General features: G+C 43.5%; 1 protein-coding gene across 25 annotated transcripts in view; it reads right to left on the bottom strand.

Annotated features, from left to right (window-relative positions):
- The window catches only part of EYA2 (EYA transcriptional coactivator and phosphatase 2), a 101,081-nt gene extending 86,152 nt beyond the window's left edge, over positions 1-14,929 (bottom strand). For 4 of the 25 annotated variants that reach the window (XM_068912601.1, XM_068912597.1, XM_068912604.1 and 1 more), the window contains exon 1: positions 14,348-14,492. Coding sequence is in view for 8 of the 25 variants with exons in the window: in XM_068912593.1 (XP_068768694.1) it covers positions 14,047-14,111 (65 nt within the window). In the remaining 17 variants the exon portion in view is untranslated. Of the gene's footprint in view, positions 1-10,324; positions 10,382-14,046; positions 14,189-14,347; positions 14,499-14,653 lie in introns of those variants that run through there. The other 21 variants (XM_068912598.1, XM_068912613.1, XM_068912611.1 and 18 more) reach the window with 16 other exon arrangements.
- Between the last annotated feature and the right edge of the window lie 259 nt (positions 14,930-15,188).

Genomic DNA, 15,188 nt, shown 5'->3' with positions numbered 1-15,188 from the left:
CACACAGAGGAAGAGACAAGAAGATTCAGCCAGGGTGAGAGGCCACTTCTGAAGGCAACACAGCTCTCCATCAGCTTAATCCAGTCTTGACACCATACCCTCAGTCTATCAAAGTAACTGTTGGAAGACAAGTCCTATTGCTCCCAGGTTGGCTCTGTTTCTAATGACAAGATGGCCTGCCCAGATCACTCCATTTGTTAGTGGTTTTACTTCCCCTTCCTGTAAACACAGGACTGCAACTAAAAACTTCAATACAATTGAAGCTGGCACCACTTCTACTATTTTAATATTAACTGACAAACATTAAAATAACATGGCTTTGAGGACTATGCCTACTGCCCCCTAAGCCATGAACTATGCTCACATGCAAGCTTTCAACTCTGATTCAACATCTATTTCAGGCACGAGCAGCACTGTCCTTACAGGGGCAAACTAATTTGAGGGCTTACTCCATGTCATGGATACACCCTGGCAACCATCTGCTATAGTTAAACACAGAGCCAAAATGCTCTACTAGACGACCAGAAAATGAAACAGCATTAGAAAACTAGTAGGATACTGCCCAACTGGTGTTTAGTAACAGTGAACTTACTGAACTTCTCTTAGTAACAAGAGTGTCATGTTTTAGATGCTGCAGCTGAACTTCTCACAACTTAGGAACTACATAGCAGGATGGACAAAATACAGATTTCTTTGTCAAACAAGTGGCCATTGCACGCAAAGCAGCTTCTTGTTTAAATAGAAGATAGCCTGACAGGTTCATTCTCCATGTAATTCTTCTCCTCATCTGTTAAAAAGCTCCTTAGGAGAGGGTTCTCCTTTGAGATTACATGCATTGTTAAGGACGACTGGATTCTCTTAAAAAATGAAAATCTTATTTGTAACTATACAAAATAGTACAGTTAAAAATACACTTAATCACTAGGTCCATGGAAGCTGAGACCCCTGTGGCCATCACTCCACAGGTATTATCTCAAAATACAAACTCATAACTTCAAGGGACTAGCAAGAAATTGGAACAAGAAACATCACGCATACAACTAAACAGGAAAATTGACTTTACAGTCACTTATCTCTACCATTATAGGTTAGCATTCAACAGATCAAATTTGAGCAGCACGTACTGGGCATTTATATTCTGGGATAAACGTTACTTGTAAACATAGGTCAAGAACAATACAGCTTCCTTTTTAAGGACTCATGCTTTCAGGCCTTCTAAAGTAAAAAAAAAAAGCAATTCTTTATTGATAGCATTTAAAAGAGTCTAGAAATCTTCAAATTTAATGTTGAGAACTGCTGCATAACTTTTACACTGATGTTAATGGATGAGCCTACCTGTATTCAAACTTGCAAGTATTCCAATTTTGGTAATTCAACCCTGCCTTCCCTTTTGCATAAGTAACTCTGCATCTTCTATGCACATCACCCTTCAGTGTAATGGAGACTATCTGAAAAACATCTCTGCAAGTCACATCCCTGCTCTTTCTTCTTTGCTAACATTTCACATGTAGATTTAAATCTGAACTGTGCTTCCAAAGATCACTAGCACAGAACCTATCTACAACCATTTGATGCTCTACAAAAGAACGTGATACTGATTTTCAGTAACTTTGGAAAAAAGCCCAGTACGTACTAACCTTTAAGAGTATATGCCAAAAACAATTATACAATTTTCAGTTCAAGGGACTAAAAGATCACAGGTTCCATACTATTTCTTCTGGTAATGGTATCTGCATCAACACAGAGAGCATCCATTTCAGGAAGCACAGAGTCTTGTGTTGGCACAACAAAAATCCTTTCACAAAGGCAACATCTGTGGCCACTAATAGTATGCTTACTGGGGAGGCAGAACATGGACTGAGTTTCAAGTCCACTTCTACAGAAGGTATTGAGCAAAACAGAACTCTCTGCATTGGCTGCAAGCAGCAAAACACAGGAGTGGTGGGTTTTGTTTATTATTAGTTATAACTAACTTGCTTTCTAAAAAGCATAAAGGTGAGCTCTTGAAAAAACCAACAAAATGGTAATTTGCCAGCAGAGTATCCAGCACATTGATCTGTGCCATAATACTAACAGCATCTAGTCATCTTTCCTTACCACCTTGTTAGCTGCTACTGGCAAGTCTTAGGCAAGATCCCTAAAGCAAACCTACTCCTACTGAGAAGAGCAGGATCCTTTGCCCTCCTCATACAAGATCTGTTGCACACTGTAGGGTCTTCCTAGGCACAGAGCCACCGTCACCAAGTGACTTGTGGGGAACTGAATCCAGGTCTTACTTCCAAAACAAATCAGGTAGAAGAATTATGCCATACAAACTTCAGATTAATGATTTAAAATGCCCTAAAAACCCAATTGCTGGAGAAATTTTAAAAAGTTTAAGGTCTTGGTCAGATGAGTAAAATTAGAGGTTGGCGACCCCTGGATGGACAAGACCATCTCAGCTATTTCTAGATTCTTTATATGAATGTTTGAGAGGACACATGCAAAACCTCCCTGAACAGATAAAAACACTTGGTCTTTGGAGAAACAGGAAGGAAGACAGGTCCAGTAGAGTAGCTTTTCCCATTTTCAGAGCAGCTACAAAGTTATAAGCAACTTAAAAAAAAAAAAACAACAACAAAAAGCCCCACACTCAAAACAGATCTAATAAATTGATACCCTGCACCTGGAAAAATGTATACCCCATTCACACAGTCATTTAAAAGAACACAACACATTTCAACAGCCAGCATATTACAACTGAGATTAGATTATTTTGGAAAAATTCAGTCCTTAAACATGAGTTAACCATGAGCTCAACTTTCTGTGCATGATTGCGCCCACAAGATGCTTGAACAGTATTTTGGCATCAACACAGAAATTTCTGAAAAGGTGGATCTAATTTTATGTTTCGGAGACCAGGGACTGCTCCTTATTATCAGACCTCTCTCTCTCATTTCAGACTGGACATAAAAAAAGCAAGACTTTGTACATCACCTTTCTTTCCTTCCCTGTTCTGAAAGGCTTTAAAACCACCAGCTACTCTCACAAAACAAGATAAGCCATCTCTCCAGATCAGTTTGATATGTCAATAAAATGCTGATTTTGTCATACAAAGACGTTTCGTACGCATGTCCCTCCTTGGTGCTCTGATAATATTACTAAAACTACAGGAAAAACAGCAAAAATTATTCCCTTTTCAATGATTTGCTTTCAGTGGAACAAGTCTTCCTTTTCTCCAAATGACCATAGAACGCATGAGATTAAAACTGCTTCTAGCGAGAAGCAGAACCGTATTAACACAGCCTGGAGCTGCAGGACGCGCTAGGCCTTCGCTCCACTACACAGACCACAAAGTTATCACGTAGTGTTTCCAACATGGACATTGTTTCGGACAATATTCACTACCCACGCCCAAATCTAACATTGCTGCCATCCTGACACAGACAGAACTAATGAGCACAAGCAAAAGCAGCTGAAGGCTTCCTGATTGCGTTTTGAGGTTGGACTAAAGAGCAGGCAAAGGGAAAGAGTCAAGCAGAAAGCCCTGTAGAGGCAGGACTGCTTCTCCTGCCACAGGGCCGCGGAAGATAGGTGGAACCTGCTCCTGCTAGGAGCATCCACTCTCACAGTGAAAATGAACACAGTTATTCAGGTTTCTTGCGCAGGTAAAACAGCCAACGGAGCCCACGTGCAGACGTTTGCTGCCGCAGCCAACTGTCCACTTCCCATCTCCACAGTGGGTCATAAGCAGATGTCTTCTATTCCATATTCACTTAAATGCTTTACTGCGCCTACTCACAGATAAGAGCATCGAAGCAGTTTTTAAGGGAGAGTGGATTAAGTCCTCCTTCCCCTCCCTACAGGTACTGTGGCAGCTCAAGCTCCTCCTTCTCATATTAAGCTTTCAAGAAACCGCAACACTGGAAGGATAGGAAACTGGTCAAATTTTTGTTATTGTAACAAAGGCTCAAGTGATGACACTAAATAGTCAAGTGCTTGAGCCCCAGAATAGCTCTCTACTGGAAAAAGTAACTTGTGGAGACATCTGATACGAGTGAGGCCTGATCTTTATTGTCAGGTTGGAGCTGTCAATAGATATAAATATTCTCTGGCAGCATTTTCATTTGAACTAACGCTAAGCCTTGAATCCAGTTCTTCTAACATTGTGGTAAAGGATGAAAGACATTAGAAAGCAGAGACTCAAAAAAGAAAACAAAAAAACAAAACAAAAAACCCACAAGAGAGTTCCCCCTTGAACAGCTACCAGGATGCAGTAGGTGCAGTCAGAAAGCGAGCTGACAGTCAGCCTGGGTATTATGGCACATCAGAGCTCCTCCTCTGGAGTGGTTTTGAGTGACTTTCCTCCTAGAACATGTCCTAAGGAATTCTACCAAAGCCTGCAGGTAAAAATCCTTGCTGAACCCTTGTGATTGATAGCTCCAGCACCTTGCTCCCCGCTCCTTCGGTTGCTTTCCAGACCTTTATTTCATCCTTCCTCTAAGTATCTGCAGCAGGAAGCTGCACTCTGTTTTTTCACTATATGTTTCTCTTAAAATCAACATCTTTGCATTGTAATGAAGGAACCCCTGGGTATTAGTGACAAATTAGTCACCAACTAAAGAATATTTTCCTTTCATTTCATACCAGGTGGAAGATATTAAAGTCTTAGGTATTTTCCTACTCTGCTACAATAAATCATTGCACAGTTGTTTTAAAATGACTTAATTTTACTACCTTTAGAAGTTCCCACACTAAGAACCCCACAACTGTGCTAATGTAGGTTTAAATATTCTTGTGAACTTGATCAGAGACATTACCATAAAGCAACTGAACATCATTTTATTTTACTTTGAATATTTATATTAAAGATAACATTTATCTTTAGAAGTTACTCCTTTCTGGGAACAAAAAACAACTGTACCTACCATGCTTAGAAGTACCGTCTTTAAAAAGCTAGCAAAAATGTTTTCCCTTTTTAAATTCTTTAATTTAATATGGAACAGTACTTTAACTATATAGAAGGTACTATGCAACTGGCAAAAAAAATGTGAAATCTTGTGCTTTCCAGTTCTTCTTTGTTGAAGTTGTAAAGCAGCAGCAAAAGCAGAAAAGAAAAACTCCTAAAAAGTAGCAGGCTAAAGTCACAGGCCATTGAAACATGGTAGAAAATTCAGTGAACGCAGAGCTTGGCCTTTACTCTGCTTTCTAGAAAAAGTGTAACGTTTTAATTGTGACTTTTGTTAAAAAGGTAATACTCCAAACATTAACTTCCCAACTATGCAGATTATTACTTCAGTGGGCCTCTCTACTTTACTATGAGGATAAAAACCATCTGTAGGTTATAATACTAAATACTACACAAGTGCTTTACTCAGGACTGACTGACTTCACATACAATTCTATGTTCTTAATCATCAGGTAGGCCACTTTTCACATCTTAACAGACCTATTAAGTAACCCAGGCACTTAAAGAGTTCATTCCCTAACTGAAAGCAACACTAGGACCACAACAGGCATCCAGGAGCCCTGGCTCTTCCGTGGGGGTAGGTGGTGCTGGGGGAAAAAAGAGTCTATTGATAAATACAAAACACAGAGTCCACATGCAAATGTCTAATGTAGGTTCTTCCATTCGCCAAAGAAAAGTTGAGGAGCAGAAGATCTATTAAAAAGCACAAATGTAAAACCAAAGCGTTAAACACGTCTAGGTAGTTTCAGATCCCGCGATGCTTCCTCCAAGGGCAGCTCATCGCTGCCCTGTTGATCCTGGGGGAGTTCCAGTGCTGTCTGCTCAACCTCCACCAGGCTCAAGTTCAAAACAATCTTTTTCCACTTCCCATCCTAAAATGGGAGGCAATGCTTCTGCACACTGTTAAGCAACTGCCACGTTCCACCACAGATATGGTTAAATTGCTGTAACGATTGATTTGTGGCAGGGGGCTGGGGGAAGGGGAAGCTCTGGGGTCTTTAAGATGGAAAGAAGTTCAATTCCAGCTTTAACACATCTTACTTTTAGCAGCAGACTTCGATTTTCAATTCAAAACCAAGTGTTTGTCTCAGCCCAAGCTTGCAGGGGGCATCAGTGGCGTTTCAAAACAAATCTAGCCCAGAAATTTCACACAAAAACAAAATCAGATTTCAAATATTTTACAGAAGACTCAGTTTGCTCCCCATCCATTTCTCTTCCCTAAATTAGTCATCTGTTGTAGCGAACAGGAAGGATAGCTGCCAAACAAAATTAAATCTTACATAACTGAGGGAATGCGCCTTCTTTCAAACTACAACTTAAATATTCAGGTGCAGAGACGCTAAAGAGGGTGAAGTCATTTAGAGAGACAGCAAAAGTCTGTCGAAGTTCTCCGACAGATCTCTCACAGCGCCTTGTGCAGGGTCACGCACATTTCTAGCATTGCTGGATGATCAGGTATTCCAGGTCAGAGGCCCAAACTTGCCCCTTATTCTGGGCAGAACTGAAATTTATTAAAAACAAAATTCATCTGAAGTACCTATTTACATGATAGCCTATAAAGGCTAAGCAGAACGCAGATCTTGATTAGTTTATTTCAATAAACAAAAAGAAAACTGGTGCCTGCCTTATTTTGGTGCTGGTTAACTCCATCAACGCTCACAAGAGTATAAGGCCAGAACAGATGCTCTAACTTAGCACTAAGCTAGATGGCTGCAAAGGTCTTTCAGCGCAGGAGGACACATCCGCTGTTACCGCAGGGCTGCGATATCCCCGGCCACGGGAGCCGTGCTGGCTTCCCAGCGCGCTGGGATGTGTTTGCTTTTGCTACCTGCTGCTGCCGGAGAGCTTTGCTGCATCGCAAGCAAGGCGCCCGCCGCGCACAGCTAGCACAGGCACAGGCTCTCACCCTGCAAGGCTCTTGCACCCGTGAAGTCAACCCAGACCTGCATGCACACTGCTTACCACGTGAACTTTTTTTAAAATGCACTTTTGCAACAAGTACAGAGGATTTAGAAGAGCTCCCTCTGAAGAGGGGGAGCCAGTCTGTCTGAAATGACTGGGAACTGCAATGGGAGACAGACTGGATACAAAAATATTTGCCCACAACCAAGCACAACCAAATTTATTTTTTTCTATTTTGTTGCAATATTTAAGGCTAACTTACTCCTAACTCCGTGTTTCAGAGAGGAGCATCAATGTAGCACTTAACCTTCAGCTAATAAAAAATAAGCTTCAGGCAGACCAAAGTGGTTTATGAATTTAAAAAAGTTAACTTACTAAAACAGGAAAATTTGGATGCAGCCGATATAACATTCAAATGTTATATTTACAAAAGTGTCTAGTTTCGTAAGAAGCAGTGTGTGTTTTTGGTTTTCGGAGGGTGGAAAAACAGTAACTTTCAAATAAATCAGTGTTTAGTATTGAGCAACTTTTTGAATTGTTTCAGCCACAGAAAGGGGGAATAATCATTTATTTGCATAGCAGGACTTCAGTTTTGTAAATTTAAGTCAACACCATAAATGCTTGCCGAAAGTGAAATAAAACGTTTTGTAAGCACATTTTGACTTGACTGCTACAATCTTACTGCTTCTTACAACTCAAGCAGAAACAGAGTAATCGAGCACAGAAGTGCAGCAACAAGAGGGATCACCGCTGCTGGTAGAGATTTATATTAAGACTGATCCAAGTTACTTCAAAATTTATTAAGGCCAAATGAGTACACAAAAACCTGGATCAAAACATCACCAAAAGATGAAATTTGCACTAGATGTGAACCTTGCATTTCAGATAGCTGATGAGCGACTCCGTGGCGCAGAGACTAAGCTGTAAATAACCGGGGCCCTCGGATTGCTTTGCTTACTCAACCTATTTAAAAACAAAAATTTTTCAAATGCCTGCTCCACTTTCCCCTCACTGTTTCTTGTGGGTGCCTGAGTAATCCTAGAGGCATTTCCAGTTTTTAAGGCATTTGCTGAGTTTAAGAAATTTTCCCCACGTCCCCCTGCCTTTGTTTGGAAAGATAACGCTTTCCTACCCCGGTTCAGTTTCGCTGTGAAGTCTGCCCTTTTCGGCACAGAGCGAGGCAAAACTCGCTCCCTGTTAACCGGTTAGTACCTGGGTTGACTAGTACCAAATTGTTTTTCAGTCCGTCGGGCTGCTCGCCTTCCCCAAAGTGGGGATGGTGGATAAGAATTTCTGCGCCATGAGACTGAACGCCTACAATGAGGCGGCAAACAGCATAAATTTACCAGTTTTCTTAAAACTGCCTGCACATCTGGGAAGCGGCAAGCAAATCTGGACTGTCTTTAATGACTGCAGCCCAGAGAAGTAGGTGCCGGCTGCAGGGAACAGTCAGTGCCGAGAGGACCCAGGTCTGACGAGTGGCTCGGCTCTCACCAGGCTTGCAGTCTGCAGCACTGATTTATTTCAAAACATCCCCAAAGTAGCCTTTTACTGTTGAAATAATTCAAGACTTCCATCGCCAGAGTTATTAGCTGGTGTTTCGCAAAGGCAAGCTGAGGTTCACCGGGCATCAATTTCCTTTCCCAAAAGGAGAGAGGGGAGATGAATGACACCGACATTTCACCCAGCACTCACGCGCAGAAAGGCACGGGAAGAAATCTCAGGTTTGTAACCAAATACTTTAAATCTCCATTTCCTTACGAGGAAGCCAATTGGGAATAAGTTAGAAACAGGCTATCAGCAAGGAAGTTTCCAACATCTGAAAAGCAAACTTCAATCAATTTCCACCAGTCTCTGTCCATCAGCAACAAACACTTCACCCGCACTTCAAATCGCTCCGGTCCAAATTACATGCAGGCTCTCCCCACCTGAATCCCTTCTTCAGTCTTCACATTCAAACCTGACAGCAACAACGAAAAAACCCCAGCAGTCCTTTGGACAACAAAACCCCACACCCCAGTGAAACACCATGCACTCTGCTGCTACAAAAATGTCAGTCAACAAATAGGCACAAATTTCACAATGGCTGAGGTCATTCCCTTCAAGTCATTAGGGTTTGTGGGTGAGTTTTCCTGGTGGTTTTAACATCGGTTTCTGTGATTGCAGTTATGCTTATTTATGCATTTAGAGCGTATGATCTAATACACTTAGGTTTAACTACTTCATTCTTTTGACATTCTTTCCAAATTATAAAAAGGATTCTTGGTGTTTTCACTGCCTTGGTAAAGAAACAAAATTTCTGTCCACATAATTTCTTAAAAATACAGAACAGAGTAAGTACTTGTTGAAAATAATTCAAAGAAAAAACCCACAGACACTTCCCCCCAACATAGCACCTATTTTTGTCCTCCTCTCTGCCCATCTAAGCCAACCTTTTTTTTTTTTTTTTTTAAAAAAAAAGCTGTCTTGCTTTTTCTAAAAGCAATATTCAGGCCCTCAACGTATTTCAGTTACAACTTATAATCAACACAGAAGTTCAGTTTATTTTTTTAAATCCCTTCTACTTCTACTGTTCTGCTTTTAAAAAGTCTGCACATTTGCAGTCGGTTTCAGCACATTGCATCTTCCCCAGCCACTTTGATCCATAGAATAATGCTCATTTTATTCAATACCTTTTGGTTATAAACTACTATGGGTCCTTGCTTGATAGAAGACATAGAACGCAATCTTGTATTTTTCTAATTGAAAATAGGACAGAACAGAATTTATTATCTTTTCTCTCAGAGGCAAAAAAAAATCCCAAACGGCCCCCACCCGCCACGATCCCAGTCAGGCTGGAGAAATTCACTGACTCCTCAGAAACCTTTTTAAGGAGCTCCAAAGTTAAATGACATTGCATGGGCGCGTACGTGCATCTCTTCCCCCAAATGCCGTGTGCAGTGCATAGCTAGTAGCTTATATACATAAATAGCATTAAAACATTTTAAATGAGCTCTGCAAACATGAGGCCATGGTTATTCCTATAAAGGCTATTTCTAGTGTCCCTGTTATTGTCCAACATTTCCACAAACTCCAAGCACCTCCCTAGTCCGCAGGAGAAAGCGGCCAGCGCGCAGCAAGTTTTGGAAGCGACAGAAAGGGCCCGTTTCTGCTGCTCCTCCCGCCGGCGCGGGTGCCAGCCTCCCCACCACATACAGCCATTTTAAGCACGACCAGCCCTGCAGTAGCTATGAAACATCTCACGACAGCACACAAAACGTTCGCATCTCTCGAGCCTGCGGACCCCCACGTCCCTGTAAAACACGGTGATTTTGGCCAAGCACATTGCGTGGGGTACCACCACGAGGTGCCCCGGGCTCCGCTCCAGCCCGGTCCTCTTCCCTTTTTAAACCACCTTTCCTAATCATGACCCAAATAAATCAAGCATCCACAACATTACAACAAACCTTCCCTAGAATTCCTCGTAAACCTTACCGCAAGCCCATAGCAGACTGCTGGCTTTCTACAGAGCCTCCGCACATAAGCGCGGGGATAAATACCTCGGCGACGCGCTGGGGCCGTGCTTCGCGGGGACGGCGTGGGTGACGAACGGCGCGAGCGCGAAGCGAAGGTGCCAGCTCTACTTCAGGCTAACAACCTCTCCTGACCTCGGCAGCTCCCCCCCACTATTCAGCAAGAAGTATTCTCTCCATGTTAACGAACCATGTACAATCCAGCAGATAAGGCGGGTGTTAAATAAACATGTTTATATGGGACTCCTAATGCCAGGACTTAAGGAACTGCAGACAAATAATTTTAAATGGGAAGGATTATCCCCATGTCATCTTTCTCCTCTGAATTCACACACCTTTGAAATGATTCAAGGATAGCGTTAAGTCCCAACTGGGAAGAGCAGGTGAAAAAGGTTGATTATTTAAAACCAAATATTGAGTCTCTGACAGTTGCTGGAATTGTCTGTAGAGTGATCGCTACTTTAGATTCAATTTTCCTTTCACACTTCTTTCAGCTGTAAACCAAGAGTTACCGAACAGCTTGCTGAAGAAGGAAACAGGATCTGCTTTTGAATGCTTTGACCAAAAATATTTTGCAAGACAACTGTGCAGTCCTACACCCTTATTCCTATTTTCTCCTCCCTCCCGCTTCAATACTCCTGTAGCAACAGATTTACCTGCAAATGGCAACAGCTCCAGGTCCCAAATGACAACCAAGAGGTGGCTGCAATGATTTGCATCCTAATTGAGGGGCTTATCCTCACCTGATTAAAACGGGGTGTTTGTTAAACATCCTTACTTGAGTTAAGATCTACAAATAAAGATGAAGTATTGTTTTAAGAATGAGACGGCCATGAACAATTGTTTTCCAATTAGACCTCTTAAACCAGCCAGGATGGTCCTTCTGGCTTTTCAGTAGAAAAGGGAGGGAGAGAGACTTGCTCAGCTCTATCTGTTCATATCAAAGTGACTATTATGCCAAGAAGTTTGAGTAGTTACACCAGGTGTTTTTCTTTTTTCTTTTTTTAATTCTTGTACTTTTAAATAAAGTCATTGAAAAGGAGGATGTATCTAAAATTCATACAAGTTTACTCTTGTACATGCCGTTGTTTATAGCTCTGAACATTTTTGTTCCTTGCTGGTATAATTCTGTCCTGTACAGTCTAATGTTATGAAATTTAATGAAAAGTACCAGACTGTTAGTCCAAAGACTATGCCATGCATTAATCCAGCTTACATAGCGATTGCTACGTATAATAGACATGCATGCGGTATTGAAACGGCAATACAAGTTTTCCCTACTCAATCTACCAAATAAACTCTTCATTTGTGATATATTTATAATCATATTAAAACTGTGAAGTAACATGGTACACAAAAAGGATTTCATTTTGCAACTTCATTTAACAGTTTATCCCTAATAAAAGTTACAGCATCCAGGCCAAATTGAAAAATATTTTCTTGTCATTCTAAGATTTTTCTAGCTTTGACAAAATTTTAAAAGCATTTTTTTACTGCACAAGTCATATTAGCAATCGTTTCCACAGATTAAGTCTAACGACGTGTGAACTTATCGCAGAAGAGATTTCCTGCAAAGAGTAATTAGTCTTCAGCAGTGTTCTTGCCTGTTCTCCAGCTGAAGACACCTTAAAACCATCTGCTCGCTACAAAGCTTGGCACAGAAGAAACAAATCTTACTGAAGATAATTATAACTGATTTTAGAATAGCTGTTGTACTACTACATGTCATAAATAGTTGGGAAGATAGTAGAAGACTACTAACTTATTTAATTGTTTTTTGCCAAGAGTATGCATATATGCACACTGATCACACAAATACAGCCACACTGACTTCAGGGGGACTCCTTACAAGCTTGAAGTTAAATATCCACTTAATTTTTGCAGAATTAATAGTTAAACTATTTAATTTTCAGAAAAATATAACTTGTTCAATCACCTAAGAGCTACAAAACAGCAACACAAGGGGAATTCTTTAAGTGATATTCTGACATCTTGTTCTTAACATGAGTACCTGAGCTTAATTCCTTCATATAATCAAGGTATACCCACACGCATCACGTAGCTGAATACGGATGTTACTGTTGGAGGGGGAATTATCAATGTTGTTCTTCCTAAGGAAGCTCTTTTAATGAAATTTAAGACTGCCAAAGTCGTAAGATTTGAAGCAACAGCCCATTTCAAACATTTAAACATTTCAACCAAACACTGGTGATACGATTTGCGAGTCATGGGAACCAAGTCTCTATGTAGCACTTAAAAAAAAAAAAAAAGCAGCGCTGTGGAGAGTGGGCTAAACAAAGCAAAACAAAACGGTGAGCCTAAAACCAAACAAATACAAAGCTTGCTATTTAGCAAACTGCTCTGAAATTTTTGGGGGGTGGGGGGGCTCTGAGAGGAAGAGGCAAGAGAATCGCATGGACAACTTGACTCTTAACTTTACAATTTAATTTTGACTCAAACGGCAAGAAATTGTTTTTTGAAGAGAAAATAATTAAATCAAGTTATCAACTGCAATGTCATTTCACATGAATTTTCAAAACATGCTTAAAGAGACTTTGGAATGTTTCCAAAGCTGCAAGCTCTAATTATTTTCAGGGTATTTGTACCCTTTCCTATCTGCACATGTAACATTTAAGGCCACATGATGCCTTCAATATCAGAGCAGATAAAAAAAAGACCAGCTTTAAGAAAAAGTAAAGGTTGATATAAGCCAAAGAAGAAAAGAAGAAAGCTTATCCTGCATCCAACAACCTCTAATAGACAAGCAACAACGCAATGAGAGACATATAAAGGAGTTAAGAACCATTCATTTAAACGCAGAACAACTATGTTAAATATATGCTATCTTTGGGGGACCAGACAGCTCAAATACACGCAGCTGTAAGCAGGCAGAAGTTAGACACGGTTTCCCAAAGTATTGGGGGAAAAGCTCTCTATGGAGAGCGCTCCAGAGACGGGAAATTCTCAAAGTTACAAAGTCCAGGAGAAAGATTAAACAGTAAACTATTCCTGCCATTGACATTAGCAGCGTTAAGGGATAGGTGCATTTGATATTACACTGAATAAAATGTCTGTTAGTAAGTTTCATGTAGACCAATAAACTGTTTATTGGTCAACCGTATATATTTTAACGATTAAAATTTCATCCAAAAGAACATATAATTTGAAAAATCTAAAAACAGCAGCTGTATACCACGAATAATTTCCTTCAGAGGCCAGTCGCTGGGCTCAATCATAATTTAACACTCAATAAGTTCACTTAAAGCGTATAAATCACTAGAAGTTTTCCCTCATACGAGCAAATGCAAAAAAGCGCATTAACTCCTTTTATTTAAACGCGCGCTTAAGTCAGCGGAACAATTATTAAACGCAACGCGGCTAGTTTGAGGGCCGAGTTAAACGCCACGCCGTGCCCCGAGACCACACCGCGAACCCAGGGCTGCAGCCCCGCGCCGCAGCCGGCCCCGCGCCCGCCGCCCTCCGCCGGGGCCAGCGCCCCGCTCCGCGCGGGGAGGCGGTTTCGCACTTTCCGCTACCGCGGGCGAGCAGATCCCAGCTGCACAGCTCGCCCGCAGCCGCCGGGCCCCCTCCGCGGGCGCGGACAGAGCAGTCGAGAGGATTAGCCGCGTATGCCAGCGCCCCCGCGCAGGGCGAGCCGCGCCGTGCCCCCGCGCCCCTACTCACCGGAGGTGCAGCGCAGAGCCGCGGCGCTGCGGAGTGTGCGCGCCCGCTGCGGGCGCAGTGAGCATGTGCGAGGCAGGCGCGCATGCCCGCGGAAAGGAGCGGAGCGGGGCGGCGGCTCCGCGCTGCGCCGGGGGCTCGCCCGGCCTCCCCCCTCCGCGCCGTGCCGGCAGCGCGCCTCTCCGCGGGGCAGCGCGGCGCGCGCAGGGGCCGCTCCGGCCCGCGCGGGCGGCTTGGAACCGCGTAACGCGACCTGTTGCTTCCGCAGGAGCGAGCACAGCCCCCCGCCCCGCCGCGCACCTACCGCTCGCGCGGTGCCGCCGTGCCGCCCCGCCGCACTGCGCGGCCGCGGAGGGGGGGGGAAGGAGGAGGAGAAGGAGGGGCTTCCGCGGGCGCGGCGCCGGCAGCCGCGGCCGGAGGCGCGCCCCGCTGCGAGCCGGGAGCCGCCGCCGCGCACCCGCGGCCGCTCCGCCGCCGCTTATAGCCGCGGCCGGCCCGCGCCTCCACGTGATAGCGGGCGCTCTCCGGGCGCGCTTTTGTCCTCCCCGCCGCAGCGCTACCTTCCGAAGCGCTCACGCTACGCTGTTTTGAAAAGCTGTTTGCGGCTTACAGCCTTGGCATCCGCGTACCGTCTCAGCCACGGGCTCCGCTCCGCTGCGGACGCATCCTGCTTCCGCAGAGACTCCGCAGTCTTTGCGTTAATAGTCTCTTGACCACCTAGTGACAATTTGTAAATGTTAGTTTAAACAAAGAATGCTTTTTTGTGACCGTTTCCTTTGACGCGCACCGCACCGCAGAGTTGCTGCTGGGTGCGTTCAGGCTGGGTCCTGCAAACGCACAGAAATCCCTGTTCTCACGTGAGCCGTCCCTCCACACTCACAAGTGTGGACGCTCACACGTCTCCGGACCAGAAAACCCCTGGTGCCACCTTGCTTTGGTCTGCAATACCGTCAAGGGCGCCAGGACTCAGGGACACAGAGGTGCTCCATCTCCCGTGTCCACTCAAGACCTGAGACCCCTCTGGTACAGGCACCCAGAGTGGGACTTCCGTCTGTCACCAATTTGAGCCCAATTGCAGCTTCTCTGCTTGTCTCCCCGAAAGCAGGGAAGCATCTGAGGAGACCAGTGCGTCGGCACCCCAGGGG

This window comes from Struthio camelus, chromosome 18, assembly GCF_040807025.1.
Source record: "Struthio camelus isolate bStrCam1 chromosome 18, bStrCam1.hap1, whole genome shotgun sequence".
Taxonomy (NCBI): domain Eukaryota; kingdom Metazoa; phylum Chordata; class Aves; order Struthioniformes; family Struthionidae; genus Struthio; species Struthio camelus.
Note: the sequence above shows the minus strand (reverse complement) of the source record. Positions and strands in the feature narration are given on the sequence as shown.